Here is a 19,304-nt window from a genome sequence, read left to right as displayed (position 1 = left end):
AATCTAAAAGGTGTTTAATGCACTAATCAACAGAGATATAACAAATTTTGGTAATTTTGAAAGTAATTTAGGATAGTTTTGTCATCTTCCTGAAAATCACAAAATTACCTTTTTTTTATTTTAAGAACTCTAAAACGAAATATATATAATTCAAAATCATTAAAACTTAAAATGGAACTCTTAAGTAAAATCCAAATGACAAAACACTCTAGAAATTTAAAAATTTAAAATAGGTTTTAGTGTACATTTGTAATTTTTCCCAAATTTATAAAAAAGCCACTATCATCGGTAGAATTTTTTTTTATTGATGGGGTCCACCATAGACTTTGAAAGATTTTTATCTAAATAGTCAAGTATGGCATTCAAAGAATAATATACTATCTTGAAAATTAGAATTATTACCTTAAAATTGTTCTAATCATTCAGATGAGGAAAATCTTTGAGATTTCTAGATCTTCAAAATCAGGATCTTTTCTTGATCTCAAGGGTATAAGATAAATTTTATTTTAATTATGGAGTCTAGTATCCTTATAAAAGGGTTCCCTTATAGTTAATTACATTTCAAAATTTACTCTTGAGAAAACTCTTGATTAAAGTTATGTCTTATATCTTTCTTATTCATTAATAAATGTTTATAAAATGACAGGGTCTGAAGACTTTGATGAACAAAAGGTCAGTCTGCACACAGTTTGACTTCACTTGAGTTTCAAAAAATTTAAGCCTTAGGGTTGAGCCCAACATATGATAGTTGAAATGGTACAAAGTTTGAACCAAAGTATTAAGCTTGAGAAATAATTTGGATTAAGTTAGATCTTGAATTTGAATTAGATTAATGTTAGGTTCGGATTTGAAAGGATTAGTCTTGATCTTGGGTTTTGATCAGATTGAATTTGAAAAGGTTGATTAGTTTAGGTTTTATTAGTTTGAGATAAGTGAATTAAGGAACATCCTAGTCTAATAGGTAGGAAAAGGTATATATTTCTAGATGGAGGTGAAACATTAACCTAAATATCTCAAAATAGGAGGCTATAGGGACTACAATGACTTTTCATCGTCTCGGTTACATTGGTGGCCTCAGACTATTAACTAGTAGAATAACAGGAGTTCTTCCTTATTTTCATAGCAATAACTTAAGGTAGTCCTTAGCATTATAAAGGGGTTTTGATTATCTTCATCCATAATATGTAATACTCGATAGTTTTCGGGGGTAGGTCAATTTGCTTTATATATCCTAGTACTTAAGTCTATTTTGTTATGTACCTTGTAAATTACCATAATGCTTCTAGACTTGACTAATTTAGGGTATGTCTGATCCTAAGTTTTTGTCAAAATTTTCTATCCTAGGGTCATATTTTGGAGCTATCGTAGAGTGTGGTTATATAAAAATTAGAGTTGATTTATTTTAAGTTTTTAGGGGTTTAATTATTAGATGACTTGTTTTCTTCTAAATCTCTTAATTATCGTGATAAATCAGGGTTTTCTAAGTGTTGTTTAGTTATTTTTTTTATAAGTGAAATTTTGGTCAACTTGGCAATCAAAATTTGTTTTTCTGCCCTAAGCTTTTGTTTTAGGATTAAGATGTATATTTAGAAGAACCAAATTTAAACTTTTTAATTTAAATTAATCATAAATAAAAAAATTATTTTCTCAAGGAAAAAAAATTTCTTTTTTAATGCAAAAAGTGATTTTTAGGAAAAGATTTTATCAGTCAAAAGTGGATGTGAGAGATATAACTTTATTAAAAATAGGACTAATTTAATTTAAAGTAGCCCAAGTCTTATATATTCTTATGCCAAGGTTAGGAATCAGATGCATTTGGGAAGAAACGATATTAATTCAAATACTTATGCTAGAGAACATGTATGACTTTTCAAAGCTTAGCTTTAGGAATGTCAGGCAGAATTTTGGTTTCTATTAATGATTCCTAAGCTCAAGTGGGGATAAATAATTTCTTAAAGTAATTGTTTTTTGAAAATATATAAAAAGTTGTTTAATTTAAAAAAAACTTCATTTTTAGATTTTTTTTTGAAAAAGAGTTGATTTTTAATCTTTAGAAAAGAGTTGATTTTTAATCTTTAGAAAAGAGTTATTAATGTTACAAAAGTGTTTAATTTTAAAAATATTTAAATTTTTAAAGGGGATTCTTTTGATTTTTTTAAAAAAATATTTTTACAAAAAAATTTAATTAGAAAATTTTCATAAAAAGGTTTCTAAAGAGAGAAAGCCTTTTAGAAAAGAGCATTTCCTAATTTTAAAATTAGAGAATGTTAGAGTTCTTTTAGTTGAAGTGGAAAAAATATTTTATGTAAGTTTTGATTAAGTTTTAAAATTCAAAATTTTAAGCAACTTTAATTATTGTAGAAATTTTTTTTCATTGGGTTATTAACTTTGAAACTAGTTAGATTAGAGCACTTTAAATTTAACTATAATTATAAGAATATTATTTATTAAATGTTTAAAACTTGTTAGATCTTCTTTTTCTTTTAGTACTTAGGAATTTTAATTTTTCCTTTTTGTACATCTCATCCACTCAAGGTTTGGTTCACCTAAGGCTAATCCTAACTAATACTCATTAAATCACAACTTGCATTTTGAAAAGTAACAGATAACATTCTCAAGCACTCTCACATAAAAAAAGGCAAGTAAACATGTAATCACACACACATTCATAAAGTTTAATCATCCACCATTTCATTATTCATATGTTTTACAGATACAGAGACAATACATTGATAAAAATAAACAAAACTACACGAAAAAACCTAAACATAGAGTTACATGAAAGATCCATATGGCTTTCTTTTAGGTTACTTACATGGCTATTAATTAATAATTTATATACACATAAACACATATATACATATTTAAAGTAGTGTTTCCACACACACATATATATACATTTGCATACATTCATACATATGCATATATAAACAAACATTCATACATAAATATAGGTTTCAAAAGTAATTTTTACATGCACATAAATATATTTATAATTGAGTGTGTCTGTGTCTGTGTGTCTATATATATATATATATATATTGTGGACCAAGAGTTAAAGGATGTTTGGTGGACCCATTTCATGAGTTGATGGAAGTAAAGTACAATAAAAAAAATTTTTGTTGATCAAAACTTAAAATAAAAAAAATAAACACATCATTAATGAAAAGAAAGATTAAGACAAAGTTAAAGATAGAGAGAGAGGAAGGATCCACCGAAAAATTATCCATTTTTAATATACATTTAATGTTCATTTTATGCACATTTTTTATCATATTGCACTATAAAAAAAGGTGTTTCACATGTTTTTGGTTCCAGGTATAAGACATAGATTTTTGGAGAAAATGAAGTAAAAATGGTGCAAATTGGTGTCAAAACGAGCAAGGAAGAAAATTTTAACCTCACACGTTTCGATGTCTTTCTACGCTTAATCTTCATTACATTTATCACATATTTTTGAATGAAATTACACTTTAAAGAAAGGTTATTTTCACACTTATCTTGTAGGTATAACAATTTGGAGCGAAACAAAACTGAAACGGGGAGCAACAGAGCTGAAATAAAGCGAAACGGGGCAAAATAGTGGAGATGCTTGCAAGGTAATGCCTAAGAGCCAAAAATTGGCGCCTAGGTGCTAGTTAGGCCTAAAAGACGACGTCTAAGCATCCAAAACTGGCGCTTAGGCTCTAGAACCCATCTAGGGACGAGTTTTGACGGTTTTTGGTGGTTTCGGCCTATTCTGGAAGGTTTTGGATGGCTATGCATGCCCCAATGACTCGTGCAATGAATCTAGACTTTTGGAAAGGTTAGAGGTGTGTCTCTTGGAGTGAAAGGGTGTGTCTCTTCTAGTGAAGAGGTGTATCTTTTATAAAAAAGAGGTGTTTTGTGTCTCTTTTAAAAGAAGGCTTGACGCTTCTTTTGAGGAGTCTAGAGGGGGGATTTTTAGAGAGAGTTTTAGTGTGAGTGTAGAGAGGAGAGGGAGATGTAGATTTCCACCATGTCTTGAGAGATTGGTGAGGGATTCTGAGAGATATGTGTAAAGGAACTGTATAAGCTGAGTATGGATTGGTAGGAGAATTTTTTCGAGAGATTTTCATCTTTCTTTCAGAGGAAAAATGCTAAGTATTGTGTTTTTCATTATCTTGTAATTGTTGTATACACTTTCTTGTGGATTTTCATTGATTTTATGAAGTTTTCTGTTTTGTTTTACCCATGTTTTGTGAGTAGTTTTCTTTATTCTTTTCTTTTAATATGACGTAGTGGTATGTGTAGGAAAATTTATTTTATGATGGAATAATTCTTATTTTCATCTGATGAGTAATATCTCATTTGTTTCATTGACATAACTTAAGTAGCAATAGGTTATGTTAAAATTTTTTGTAAGTGAAAGTAAGAATCGGGAGAGCATTTACCGATTGAAAATGGTAATGTAGTTTAGGCAACAATGCAACTTTTAAGGAGATATAATTTAATGATCTGTTTCTATTAGATGCTTCTAGGTGACAGATAGTTGCATAAAACTAATAGAATACTAAGCATACATATATACTTAGAAGAGGGTAGGTAGACATATGTTCCTTGTTGACACATAATTTATTGCATGATTATATAAATTCTTTTACTCTTTTACTGCTTATGTCGTTACTGCTTATGTCGTTATCTTCATTTTACTTTTCTTTTGCAATGAAATGGAAACAATGATTAGGAATTTAGATTTTCTTAGATCTTCTTTAATTTCATTAATGTGATGGTATTTTCATCGGCTCTTAATTTACTTTACAAATCGATCACTTGTAATGTTAAAATTTGTTGAGAAACCTAATGACCTGAGAGGGCTAAAATTTCACCAACTAATGAGTACCACATTTCACTTTGGAAAGAGCCATAGCGATCGTCCAAGGGGAGTGCAAATAGATAGTGAGAAAAGATTTGATGGTCGTAGAATTGATGTTTCTATGGTGACATGCTAGATTAATTTAGCAATTTGGTCTAGAGTTGGAATTAAGGGTCACTGGTATGTCCTATAGAGAGGGTACAGTGAGTAATGTAGAGGTGAGAGGCTTGAACTTACCCAACACTACTATACATGCTAACACCAACTTTAGATTAGTCAATGTTCTTTATGCTCGTAAGTGGTAAAGAATAGGTATGCTCCTATTTGTCACGGGCAATATTATATTTTAAGTATTTCATTCCTACACATTATCTAGGTCATTGCATGAGAAGAGTAGTTTTTATCATCTCAAAATTCTCCAAACTAATTTTTCCAGATAATTTTTCTTTAGATTTAAAATTTTCAAATATGAATAATTATTAAAAACAACCACTTTAATCGACATTTCAAACTAAGACTTTATAGTAGTAGACCAAAACTTATCCCAAGTGATCAATATTATGGTTTTTAAGGAAAGCCCTATATTACTTAAAACGATACGTATACTTGCGTAGTACTCCTAGTATGTAAATTATTTTTTAAATTTTATAATATGTCGATTTTGCACACTAGCCACTAAATATAAATTGGGTCAAAATTTTTGTCAACTTTTGGAAGTTAAATTATTGTATAATTGCGGGTCGGGTCAAGGAACCATCTGCAGTGGAGTCGACAGAAAAATCTTGGTGTGATTTTTTTTTTATTGAGGGGGATCACCAAAGACCTCGAAAGATTTCTATCTAAATGATCATATACAATCTTCAAAAAATAATATGGTATCTTGAAAGATAGTAATATTACGTTAGAATGGATTTAATCATTGGGTTGAGGAAAATCTTTAAGATTTATAAATCTGCGGAACCAGGAAATTTCCCTCATTCTACAGTGTAAGATAAGGTTAATTTTAATTATGGGGTCTGGTAACCCTATAAGGGGGCTCACTCATAGTTAATTATATATCAAGCATTACTTTTGAGAAAACTCTCAAATAATGTTATGACTTATATTCTTATTATTCGTTGATAAATATTTGTAAAATGATATGGTCTAAAGACTTTATTAAAATGTTAGTTTGGACACTGGTTGATTTCACTTGAGTTTAAATAATTTTAGCCCTAAGGGTGAAGTCCAACATTTGACAGTTAAAATAATATAGTTTTTTGAATCAAAGGATGAAGTTTGAGAAATAATTAAATTTGAGTTGTAACTTGAATTTGAAATAGATTAAGATTCAGTTTTGATTTGAAAGGATTGGGATTGATCTTGGGTAGATTGAATTTGATAGAGTTGATTAGGTTAGGTTTAATTAGTTTTGAGTTAAGTGAAGTAAGAAATATCCATGTCTAAGGGTATGAAAAGGTATATAATTCTAGATGGAGGTGAAACCTTAACCTAAATATCTCTAAACAGAAGGCTATATGTGGGCTAACCTATGTTTAGGAGTAACACACCTGATCAAGATGCCTATGACTTTTCATCGTCCTAGGTACATTGGTAGTCTCATACTATTAAACAATAGAATAACAGGCGTTCTCCCTTATCTTCATAACAATGACTTTAAGGTAGGCCTTCCCGTTATAAAGTAGTTTTGAGTTTCTTCCCATAGCTTGGGCTACTTCATTCTAAGATACTCGATAGTCTTCAGAGATAGGTCAATTTGTTTTATATGTCATAGTCCTAAGTTTATCTATTGGGTACCTAATAAACTAACCTAGAGCTTCTACACTGGACTAAGCTAAAATGCGGGCGGTCCTAAGTTTTCCTCTATGTTTGTTATCCTTGGGTCATAGTTTGAAGTTATCCTAAGGTGCGGTTATATAAAAATTTAATTTAAAGTTTATGGGGGTTTGATAATTATTAGGTGGCCTGTTTCCTTCTAAAATTATCAGTTATGGTGACAAATAAAGGTTTTCTAATTATTTTTTGGTTATTTTTTTTTTGTTTCAAGTGAAATTCTGGTCAACATGCCAACTTTGATGTCATTTCTCCTCCTATAATTGTCCTGCTCTCCTAACATAACATTGTATAAAATAACCCACAGAACATATGGAACATTACTAATCAAACATTCTAATAGTTTAAGGTAATAAAATTGTTATTAAAATGTTATATTTAAGAATTTAAGGTTATTAAAATCTTATTTAAGGTTTCACTTCCAAATTATTTTATCTTTAATCCAAATTATTAATTTGTGGCTTGAATAAGATCGTAAATTTAAATTTGTGAAGGTAATAGAAACAAAATGTTATTTATTTTTTAGCAATTTAAAAATGTAATTTTCTTTGTCAGTAGGGTTCCACCTTGAATTTTCATTAGAGGTAAAGTATGACTGAAATTTTGTAGCATGTTATACTCTTCTTCTGTAACTTCAGAAAGCCACGTTCACTGATTTTTGACAAGTAACAATGAAATTGACAGCCTCTGTTGTGTCAGAATATTCTAAGAAGATAAAATGATCGAAGTTAAAAATAAAGTTATCTTTGATATGATATTAAATATTTAAATGACATATATGTAAATATCAAAGTTTAGATATTAGAAATGTAAATTTATAAGAATTAAGTTCTATGTATCGTATATGTAAACGCCGGCAGAATATAATCCAAGGATATTGGAGCAAGACCGTGCAGTCGCATGAGGCGCAGAGGTCCAGTCCATGCAGAATATAATAAATTTTATTTATTGCGATATAGGTACTCATGCACGTGCATCTATATATATATATATATCAAAGTCACGCTTATGAAATTAAACTTAGGCGATTTAAGATTAGAATATGTTTGGGGGCATTATTTTAGGTTTTGGTGGCACATTAGTAGTATTAATAATTTAATCGATATAGATGGTGAAGTATTGTGATACGTGTGATACGTCAGTAACTAACTTTCTATCATATGACACGAATTTTCCAATATTTTCTTAGCAAAAAATTTCAAATTCAAATTAAAATAATCCAAATCTCTGGTTTCAATAAAGTTTCACTCAAAGTGATCGGATCAACGAGACGAACCCAATGAAACTAAAATTGATTCAAACTGAGTTAAATGAAGCCTGTAATAGCTTGTTAAAATACTTTTTGAAGTTTTGGGTTGTTAAATGGAGAGTTAAATGAATTCTAAATCTGACAAATTTATAGTCAAATCGAGCGCTTTGATGGGATGAATACAATGAACTCAAGATCACTCAATTCTAATATTATTAAAGAACATAAATGTTCGTAAAACATTATCCTACCAAGGGAATCACTCTTAGTCGTCCAATGAAGTGGTCTGGATTCATAATGTATTTACAGAAGATATTACTCCCAAAACCTATAAATAGAACATCACTTTCTTTATGAAACGGGATTCATGGGCTAAACATGTACATGAAGGAGGAGTGAAAGGAGTGAAAAATTGATAGCCTTTCGGGATTTGAAGACTGAGCGATAACTTTCGCCTTCGTAGCCAATGACCACCATCTACCACCACTTGCTAGCCACTATCGATCACGACCAGCCTCCCTTTGCTTGTCGTTGTTGGTGACCCCTGTGGTGTAGTGAAGCACCCTAAATATGGTGTAACAATGCCCACCAAATATAGTGTAATCACGCACACTACTTATAGTATAATAAAGCACTCGAATTTGATGTAAGCATGCATTGAATATGGTGTAACGAGGGACCATAAATATGGTGTAATGCACACCCTGAATAGTATGTAATGACGCATCTGAATACCGGGTTACGACCATTCAAAATAAAGTGTAACGATGTGCATTGAATATGGTTTAATGATGCCTGCACCCTGAATACAGTGAAATGACAAAATCTCAATATTGTAGGATGACGAATAACTCTGTATTGAAAATTTTGTAATATCCAAATATTGTACATATGTACTTGAGTGTATGTTTTATTAGTGGATGTTTAAATATGTCCATTAAGATGCATTTTATGCTATTTTTGCATTTACAATATTTTTAAAATAATTGGTAACTAAATAAAAATAATACTAGAAAATATATAAAAGAAAGATTTGATATATAAATTTTCAATAATTTTTATGACTCCATTATAAGCCTCATTTACAAACCATCCTCATTAAAATTTCAAAAATGATATTTTAATTACTATAATTTTTTTTATATTTTTATGCTAAATATAAATATGAAAATATAAGTTTAACGAAAATAATAATTTATTAAAAAATAAACATGTGTGGTCATAAACTCTATTTTGGAGCCATTTGATTTACCTTTTTGTAAATCATTTTCATCAAAGTGATGTAGACATCATAGCCTATTTTATGACTATTTTTTCAAAATTTTTGGAGTTATGAATTTCAAGATAAAAAAGATTTTATATGAACTTTGCAATTGAAATGAAACAAATTGGATAATTGCATCCATTAGCTCACCTTTTTCCATAATCTTTCCATGGCTTTCATTTATTTACCTAACCATTACATTACCATTACCATTACATGTGACAATGTCTTGATATTTCATGTGACAAGCCAGTTGGGGAAATATACCATTACTCAACCTCTGATTTCATTGAATTTTTCATTTTAACTATTTTCTGAACATTTTTGTTGTCCAAAATTTTCCAATTTTGTGATATATCCACATTTTGAAAACTTATATCATGTAGCTTTGATATGGTATTGTCCAATCTAACTTGTCACATAAAAAAATCAAGACATATAACAAATTAAGGCATAATTAAATTGAATTTTCACTAAGATTGCTTTTTTGAAGCAAATGTCTTTATTTGAGCTATATAACAATTTATAAAAATGTAATTTAAACTACATAGATATGTATATATATATATATATATATATATATATATAGAGAGAGAGAGAGAGAGAGAGAGAGAGAGAGATAGAGATTTAAAGATAACTACATACTTAATATGCAATTTATATTTCAATTGTTGCATATAGTTTGATCATATTGTTTCTTGTTGTATATATCTCCATTTTGTTTTACATGAATGTTTAACACATTCATTGTGATGTTGATTATATTATAGTTTTTTGAATGTGTTATGCTATTATGAAATTTGTGTACGCAAGAAATGTTGGCTACTATGATTTTGGGTTGACAGAGATATGACACCCTGCGCAAGAGGGTGAGTCGATGTGCTTTCCTGTAAATGGGTTAGTGATTTGAATATGATACAATTTTGAACTTATAAGAGATGAATAATCATATAATATAAGTGTCGACGGGGTGGGGGTGACGACTCGTGTATTATGCCACCTAACTTACTGTTCTAATAGTTTTTATTGACATGGTATGATATGATTTTGTACATGCTTCCTTATGATTGGTATAAAAGAAACACCATAGATGATTATCAAGAGTACCAAACTAGCATTATATATCTTTCCTTATAGTTTTGTTTGATGATATGAATGTGTACACTGCTATTATTGTGATTTAATATCATATCATGTTTACATGTCTTACAATATACATATACATATTTAGTAAGCTTCAAACTTACTCGTTTATTGTACATGACTTGATTATGATGCAATCATGCATATTATTATATTTTTGTGCATTGATTTTAGTTGTTAGTTTCATGTAACCTACTGATTTGTTCGATCACTCTTGTTGCATTTACTTGTTTTCACGGAAGTGTATGACTCTAGTGGAGTGAGCTGATAGTACTTGCTGATAAAGGTATAAGCTGTATATGTATTTTGTAATCATAATAAATCTGTATATTTTTTTTAGGATTATTAAAAAATCATGATCAGTATATATAAATATTTTAAATTTAAATAATTTTGATATATATAAAAAATATGTGACGTGATGAGCTTAGTTTTTTTTATACTGTCACTAACGACTAGTGGCTCTATGTAATGAAAATTAATAGATAAAAGAAATTCCTTTCAAATTTATATTGGGCAAAATAATCAGTTACGTACTCAACTTAGTTTAATATATTATAGTATATAGGTTATATCAGGTCAGGTCGTTATAGATTCAACAATAAATCTCTGCAACAATTGCTTACAACTATCATATTTAAAATAGAACGACTTTCTCCGAACTCCTGAAGTTATCTTTTTACATCATATATCGACAAGTAATGTCTCTATTACAACTATCTACCGATGTAGCACCAACTATAGCCTTGGTGGCCATCTGACACTATTGTAGATCCCAATTACAACCTATGCAATCAACTATTGTCACTACGCCATCCCACCACAACCTATGTGAAGAACTACGATTTATGTAACCCACAATTACTATGGCCACAACTACGACCTTGGTGGCCCTCTTACGCTACTGCAACTCCCCACTATGGCATACATAAACAAATACTGTCATTATAGGCCCCAATATGGTTTATGTGATGAACTATGATCTATGTGGTTCAAAGCTACAGTTGCCCTAACAACGATCTTGGTAGTCATCTGAGGCTACTAAACTTCTCATTATGGTCTATGTGGCCAATTGTTGTCATTACAACTCCCAATATGGCCTTTGTGACAAACTACAACTTACGTGACTTACAACTTTAACATTCTTAAGTATGTCCTTTGTGGAAGACTAGTGTCATTACAACCCTCACTATGGCCTATGTGATAAACTATGACCTGTGTGGTTACAACTATTATAGACCCAACTACAACTTTTATGGCCAACAATGCTATTGCAACTCCCCACTATGTCCTATATAACAAACTCTGACCTATGTGGCCCACATTACAACTCCTCATTAGGGTTTACGTGGCCAACTGTTATCATCACAGCCCTCAACTAAGGTCTTTGAAGCCAACTGACGCTCTTACAATTATCTATTTCAACTTATGTAGCATGTTACTATTTTAACTGCTACTAAGACCTACATAGTCAACTATTATCGTTACAACCTCCTATTATAACCTTTGTGGCTAACTAACGCTCGTGAAGTTACCAACTACAAAAAATGTGGCCAAATGCTACTATAGTCTCTATGGCAAGCTAATGGAATTACAACCACCGTCTAGAAAATTTGTGGTTAACTATTGCATTATAGTCTTTGTGGCTCGCTATCGTTATTAAGAACAAAAACTATATTTTTGGAAGCCAAATTGTTGCAATTGTTGTTGAATTATGATTGTACATCAATAACTTTATAATTTCATCTTTTCAACTTCATGAGAATCATATATACTTTCAATCACATAGTAGACTACTTTAACTAAGCTCGACCACACGATTTTCTTCATTGCTAGGGTTTGCTTTGGACGTAAAAATTCCACCCCCACCCCCCTCCCAACTTCCTTTCTATTATATGTGTGTCCTGCATTTATGTACTATGTTGCAATGTTAATTTATCACTCTACCACCATGGACTTCCGAGACACAATAATTTATAATTAAAAAGTTATAAAAAAATAAACAACCCACTTTATAGATGACAAAAAAAAAATTCTAACTTTTACATCTGATGGATTTTGTGTGCTAATTTTTAGAGTTGATGCTCATTCCGTCCATGTCAGTTAAATCCAAAATTTTTATTTAATTATTTCTGGATTCCTTTCTTTTTTAAGTTAAGCTAATAACGGACTATTGCTAGAATTAGATGTTAAAAATGTTTAAATGCATTACTTAGCTATAGTTAATTAAACGGGGCGTTTACATACATACGACCCATTTCCCATGTATTACAAAATTAACACCTCATATTTCTTTGTTATATTTTTATCACTTAAATCTTTCGTATCACATAAAAAATATCATCATTTTAACTTTAAAAAAAAAATGTATCGTTTTCCTTTTTCATGCATATGTAAGGCGCTCTCCGATTGCAGTTGTGCATCGCGGCTATATGACAGTAAGACCCACTGTCATACAGCCGCAATGTGCTTCTGTGATCGGAGTGCGCTCTCCGCATGTAATAATTAGACCATATGTAATACGAAATGTATGTAAATTTTGAAGCTTAAGAGTTAAATATGTAATAAATAGGAATTGAGTGGTATGTATGTAAATACTATCAGGCAGATGACTTGTGAATGTCTATCCTTTCATTTTCCTTCCTTTATTCCTCCTTAAAACCCTAGTCTTCTTCTTCTTCTGATTTCACCCTTCACCCTCTCCATCTGCCTAAGCTCGTTTTGGATTCTTCCTCCTCCCCCTCTATTTCACCTTTGATTCTTCGTCTTGGCCTCTCTTTGAACTAGAAGGGATTGATCTCTTCTCATATCCCAAATTCTTCAAACTTCAACTTTTCCTACATTCCCTGTTCAAGCGAAAAAATTTCTTTTTTTTTTTTAATTAGGAATCGGAAGAATATTCTAAGCAACGGAGACTTGGCTGGTCGGAAATGCTTTGGTGAAACACCCTTTCTACGGTAATCTGTTGGAGGCTTTTACAAAATTTGACGTCTAAAAGGTACTGTAGATCTAATCTCTCTTAATGAAGGGATTTTCCATTTCAAATTTTAATATTTTGAAGGTAAACACATGGCCTTGCTGGTGGGGACATGGTTTATAAATGTCAGACTATTCATCTTTAAGTCGTGGACATATAATATTAAATCTATTAAAGAGGATTTTCATGAGGTTTTGATGTGGGGCATGTTTCCAAATCTTCTGATGTGTTGTTGGTCAACACTATACCATACCTATGCTCGGGCTAGCACTCAGATCAATACTAGTACGATTCTTCTTGATTCTATCACTATTAACATTAGATTTAAAGAAACCATTCAAGATGTGATTTATGAACAGAAAACTTCTGCATGCAAGGATTGCTCCACTGTTGTGCATGAATATTCTGCTCCAGTTGCCTCTTTGAGTGGAAGAAATTCGACAAGGAATCAAAGGCCAAGGCCTTATAGAAGTATTAGCTTGTCTATTGCTTTTCTACCTAATACCCAGTTCTCTTCTCTCCCTATCCTACCTTCTTCTCTCCCTCTTCATACATCAGACCATAGCTTCCCTTTTTGTAGCCCTTCCACAAGTGTGAAATGTTCAGTTGGTAATTCTTCGGGTTTACTGGAAAGACATTATATGTTAAAATAAGATGTCAACTCTGCTAGGTTTAAGGAGTTGATCCTCCCCTTCTTTTCCTTAGTTATTCTAGTCATAATTTGCCTTCTGAAAAGGTAGATAATAACCATCTCTCTTTTTCCAGTTCTAAGGGGAAGAGGGTAGGTTCAAAGGAACCACTTCACATTTCTAATTTTGATGCATGTTTTTTTTATCAAATGGAACGTGTGTGGATTTAACAATGATGTCCACATTTCAGGCCGTAGAAATCTAGTTAAAGACTATAATTTAGATCTCCTTTGTCTGCTAGAAACCATAATTTCTTTCTTTCCCTCCTCTGGATGTTTTAATATAAAGCAATTTAACATGTTTTCTAATGAGATGAGCGTTGATAACTTTCATATAATTTACATTTGTTGTATATGGACGTTTTCTTCGACAGGAGAAAGGATCTTACATTATTTAACATATTCATGGCATTATTACTTTGAAATATTAAGAGTCGACTTCTCTTTCTTGGGCATAGTATCTTATCCAGTAGCACATATTTTGGCAAAAGAAGTTATTTTGGTCTAATTTGAGCCGTTTAACATTGACTGGTCCTCATATAAGCGACAACCAAAGTCAAGTAAACTGCTCGCAGCAAAAAATCAACTGTCACACACGTCATGAGATCCACCTATATCTTTCAAATTCATATGGGAACTCAACAATAGCTTCAATATGTCGGCTTTAATTGGCTCAATTGGACGTCAAAGATTAGAAATCGTCCATATGAAACTTTAAGGAGCGAAGAAATTGCTTGAATTTCTAAATATTGTAAATTCTGGTCTAATCCTCTAGGAGAGTTAAAATAGAAAAAAATCATAAGGCTGGATCCTAGGGCATCTAAAGAAAGGGAGAGGAAGACCTCAAAATCGAGGTCAACATTTGTCTCTATGTTTCAAGCTACTCATCCACCTAAGCATTCAGATCTTCGCAACACTTAACTTAGTTTTATGCTTCTCTTCTATAAGTTAACATTCTACTTCATAAAGCATTGTGTGCAGATTTCATCACCATCTTATAATATTTTCTTGTAAGTCTAAATGGTAATTTTCTATAACATAATAGGCATGATGCTTTCCTCCACTTCAACCATCCAACTTGCATTCTACTAATAACATTCCCATCTATATCACCATCACCTTGAAAAAATATACTTGAGACATCTAAAACATTCACTCCTTATAATGATTTGATCACCTACAACACCACCAATAGATCTATTACAACTAAAATTATAATCCATTCATTCCGATTTAAATCTAGTCAAATGAAGGCCTTTAGTAGATAATGTAAACCATCCATAAACATTGAAACAAAGAAAAAGAAAACTTCAAATCTCATGGCAAAGCTAAGGAAGAACGCAAGAATAGGCAAATATCATAAATTCATATTCCAAATGATCAAGAAATACATCCATAACTCATAATGATTAAAACAGATAAGAAAACCTTTCCATTAGATTAAAAGTGAGGAAGAATTTCATGCTTATAGCTCAAATGGTTGAGGGAGAACGGGAGATGTGTTTGGCTATTGCAAGAGTGAGTTGCGGGGGTGTGAGGTCTAGTGGCAATGGTGAGGGGGACGACAACGGCGAGATACCGACGACCGACACCAGCGAAGACGAAGTAATGGAAAGGATGTTTGGCTGTTGCAAGGAGCGGGAGCGCGAGCGAGAGCTGTGGGGGTGAGAAGAAGAAAATGAATCCGAAGAGCACGGGGTGGCAATTTTAGGTCTTGTACATCCTCTTTTCCATCACCTTTGTCAGATTTGCTTGATGCTCTTAAGTGGCTAGTTTGCATCGGTTTTTTGGACACAAATCTGTCTTAAAAATTGTCGTAACATAAAAGCAAATTTCACTGCCTCTGAGTACTCATTTGCGTTGAATTATCATAGGAAAATTAGATGCAATTTCCATTGCAAATAACAACAAATATTTTCCCCAAAAAATGGTTGGAATTCTGATGCAAATAGCTATGTCAAAAAATTTTGATGTAAATTTTTCGACAATAATTATCATTTTTCCTGTATTAAGACTAGCAAATTGATAGTTTCCAACTCTTCGTTCCTCTCGTTAGAAAATCAATAAAGTGGGGCAGTCGTAATTGTCAATCTGTCATTGTTGAGGCCCATTTTATTCAACACTTACTTGAACATGATATTCACATAGTTGTCGGTGTTGATAAGGATGCTACTAATCTGCTCATTGGCGATCAATATGTTGATGACGATAACATCGTTGTAAGAGTTACCCTTAGGGGACCAATCTTCTTAGTGAAGGCTATATAAGAATGTTAGATGTGTTTGGGTATCCGGGCAACTGCACATAACTCTTCTGATCGAAGCCTCTTCATGTTGAATCAACGGGAGAAGTCTCTACTTCCTCCGAAGATGGCAAGAACTATGCTAGCAATGAGCATTTAACGGACTTGGACTACCTCATCTGAGATCTAATCCACTGAATCTTTCCCCTATTGCTGGGTCTTTCCTTGTGGAGCAACAAACTCCTTCAACTTTCTAGAATTGATCAGCTCTTTGATTGGGCCTTAGAGGTGCCAGCACTTTGTATCATGTCTATGGTCCCAACGGTGGGCATAATACTTCTTTCGGTCTTGGAGAGAAGCTCTGGTTTTCATCTGGGTGGTGTGAGGGCACTCTTGAAGTAATCTTTATTATGAATGGCATCCGCTATCTTATCCATCAAAACTCTCAACATATTTTTTTCTTGGGCACTTCATTATTAGAGAGCGGTCACTCATTATATCAAGTTGGCCGCTAGTCAAGATATCGGGCCTGACTCCTTAAGTGGTATGTTTTGTGAGTCGCCCTATGGTCCCGAGGTTGTCAAACATCTTTATCTCATGGAAAGACGGAAGGACGAGAAATCATTTTTCAGTCTCCACCATTCACCTATTAGGGCCCTCTTCTGCGTGCAATGGGTGGATTACTGTACTCCAGGGAAACAAGATTTGAGTTGTGCTTCTTGATCGATATGTGGTTGTTGGCTAGCTCCAACAACTTGGCTAATGTTTTCAGTTACTGCAAACCCAACACGTACCAAAAGGGTCCTTCATTCAGCCTCTAAATTAAGCTGACATGAACGACTAAGGGATCCATGTTCCGTAATTCCAACATTTCCTTTTGAAAACGGGTAATGAACAAGCACAAAATCTTGCTCTATCCTTAACGGATCTGCCAAAGGGTTTATGAGTTTTCCTGAGGCTTCAGGGCACCAACAAATTGTATCACAAACAATATGCTGGTAAAGAAGACACGACATTCCAGCATATTGTTGAACCTTAACAAACACACAGTCGACTTAAACAAAGTTATATGGTCGGTCAAATTGGTCCTCCCCTTGTAGGATTCCAGAGCAGGGATCTTGAAAGCTGTGTGGGCTCAGCCTCAGAGATTTACCGAGAGAACCCATTCTAAGGCTATGGAGGTGCCTTAGTATGCCTGAACCGATGTCGGTCGATTGGTGTTGACCCAACACTATCGAAATATTAAGAGTTGACTTCTCTTTCTTGGGCATAGTATCTTATCCAGTAGCACAGATGATATCCAACATTTGATCCTTCAAATTTTGGATCTGATGAGTTACAAACTCTCTGATGCACCCCATATTTTTTGTGTCTTTGTTGTGGGTTATTTCTCCTTAGGTTGCTCCTCTCTTTGTTTGTGGCATGATTCATGCTTATTGCACTTTTTAAGATGTTGAATCATAATTTTTCTGTCAATCACTCCCAAAGAATAAAACGGAAGGAGAGAGAGAGATGAAGAAAGAAGAACAATAATAAAAAGTAATATGACATGTTTTAGTCATGAAATGATTACCCTATTAATAAGAAAAAGAGCATAACATGACTATGTTACATTTTTTGTCTTACTTTAATATGGTTTGTACTAATGTATTTCTCATTTTTTACATGTATGGACTTATCGTATGACTGCTATTTGGCTCAATCAACTAAGCTTAATTGGCTTCAAGTCGGCAGGCACTGGACTAAGCCTGGTTGACATGAGTCAATCGACTGATCCAGTCTGCTTGTCAATCCTTGATAACTAGTGGAGGACTTCTGAGAGTCCCCTGGATGATTGGAGAAGTTGAGGGATCGGATCCTTTCTCGGATTGGCTTTCCCAAAGTGGTTGGCTCAGATGTTTATTGATCTCATTTCTAACTGAATGGTTCGAGCTCAGATCATTTGATCATGTTAGTGTCCTCCTTGTTGTTCAATCGGCTTTAGTCTTTCTGGCTTCGACCAGGGCAGCTTTACTCAATCGAGCAAGTGAGGCCCACGGTCTTCTGTCGATGGCCCTCCTTCGTTATTCCCTTATCTTTTCGACCGTTAGATCTTATTAGGATCAACTCTTGCACATTTTTATGTAAAAATGCATTTATGTGTGCCACGTTCAAACCATTAAAATTTTGATAAAAGTGTGAAATATGAGTTGTTGTTTTATCATGAATGTCGATATTTGAGCTCCAAAAATAAAATTTGCATAGATACCACATATATCTAACGTCTAATTTTAATATACATAAAATCAAAACCATACATTAAGTAAAACTTTAGTATAATTGAGACAATAAAATATTACATAAATAAATATCAAAGTATAAATATTAAACATGTTAATATATAACAATTATATGAAATAAAAAAAAATCTCTATATATATGTAGGTATGACACCACTAGCGACCCAAATAATTTAGTAATTGAAGACGAGGTTGCAATACCGTCATTTAGCGCGTCATATTTGCCCTAAATTCCATAATATACGGTTAAGCTCTTGACCACGCTCATTTATTCAATCAAACAACTTCACAGCCGTAGATCTTCATCAGGAGCTCTGCACCGGGACGGACTTCATCATATTCTTAAATTCAAAGTAATCAACCCGTCCATCACGATTCCGGTCCACCGATCCAATCATCTCATAAACCCGGTCTATGCTCCTTCCCTCAACCAAGCCAAGCTTGCCCAGCACAGCCTGCAACTCAATGGCCGAGATGTATCCGTCTCCATCCTCATCAAACACCGTGAATGCCTCCCTCATGTCGGCTTCCTCCGCAGCGTCGGCGCCATCACTATCTCCGAAAATGGCGTCGCCGAGCGCTTGATGGAAAGAATGGAAGGCGTCGAAGTTGAGACCGGACTGACCGGGGTGGAGAAAGGAGGCGACGAGGGGTCGAAGCTCGGAAGGATCGGCGCCGAGGCCGAGACGATCTAGGGCTTCGCAGAGCTCGTCGGCGGTGATGATGTCGTCGCCGTTGCGGTCGAAGATGTCGAAGATCCGGCGGAGGCGGGCGGAGGTGAGGCTGGGAGGGGGG

At 33.2% G+C, this 19,304-nt stretch overlaps 1 protein-coding gene across 1 annotated transcript in view; it reads right to left on the bottom strand.

Moving 5' to 3' along the window:
- Positions 1-18,657: 18,657 nt before the first annotated feature.
- Positions 18,658-19,304, bottom strand: part of LOC110024910 (calcium-binding protein CML42-like) — an 835-nt gene continuing 188 nt past the window's right edge. The window contains exon 2 of the mRNA XM_020725103.1: positions 18,658-19,295. Within this exon, the coding sequence (XP_020580762.1) occupies positions 18,815-19,295 (481 nt within the window). The 3' untranslated portion in view covers positions 18,658-18,814. The remainder of the gene's footprint in view (positions 19,296-19,304) is intronic.

The sequence above is a fragment of the Phalaenopsis equestris genome, unplaced genomic scaffold (assembly GCF_001263595.1).
Source record: "Phalaenopsis equestris unplaced genomic scaffold, ASM126359v1 Scaffold000278, whole genome shotgun sequence".
Taxonomy (NCBI): Eukaryota; Viridiplantae; Streptophyta; class Magnoliopsida; order Asparagales; family Orchidaceae; genus Phalaenopsis; species Phalaenopsis equestris.
This window is presented reverse-complemented; position numbering and strand designations above follow the sequence as displayed.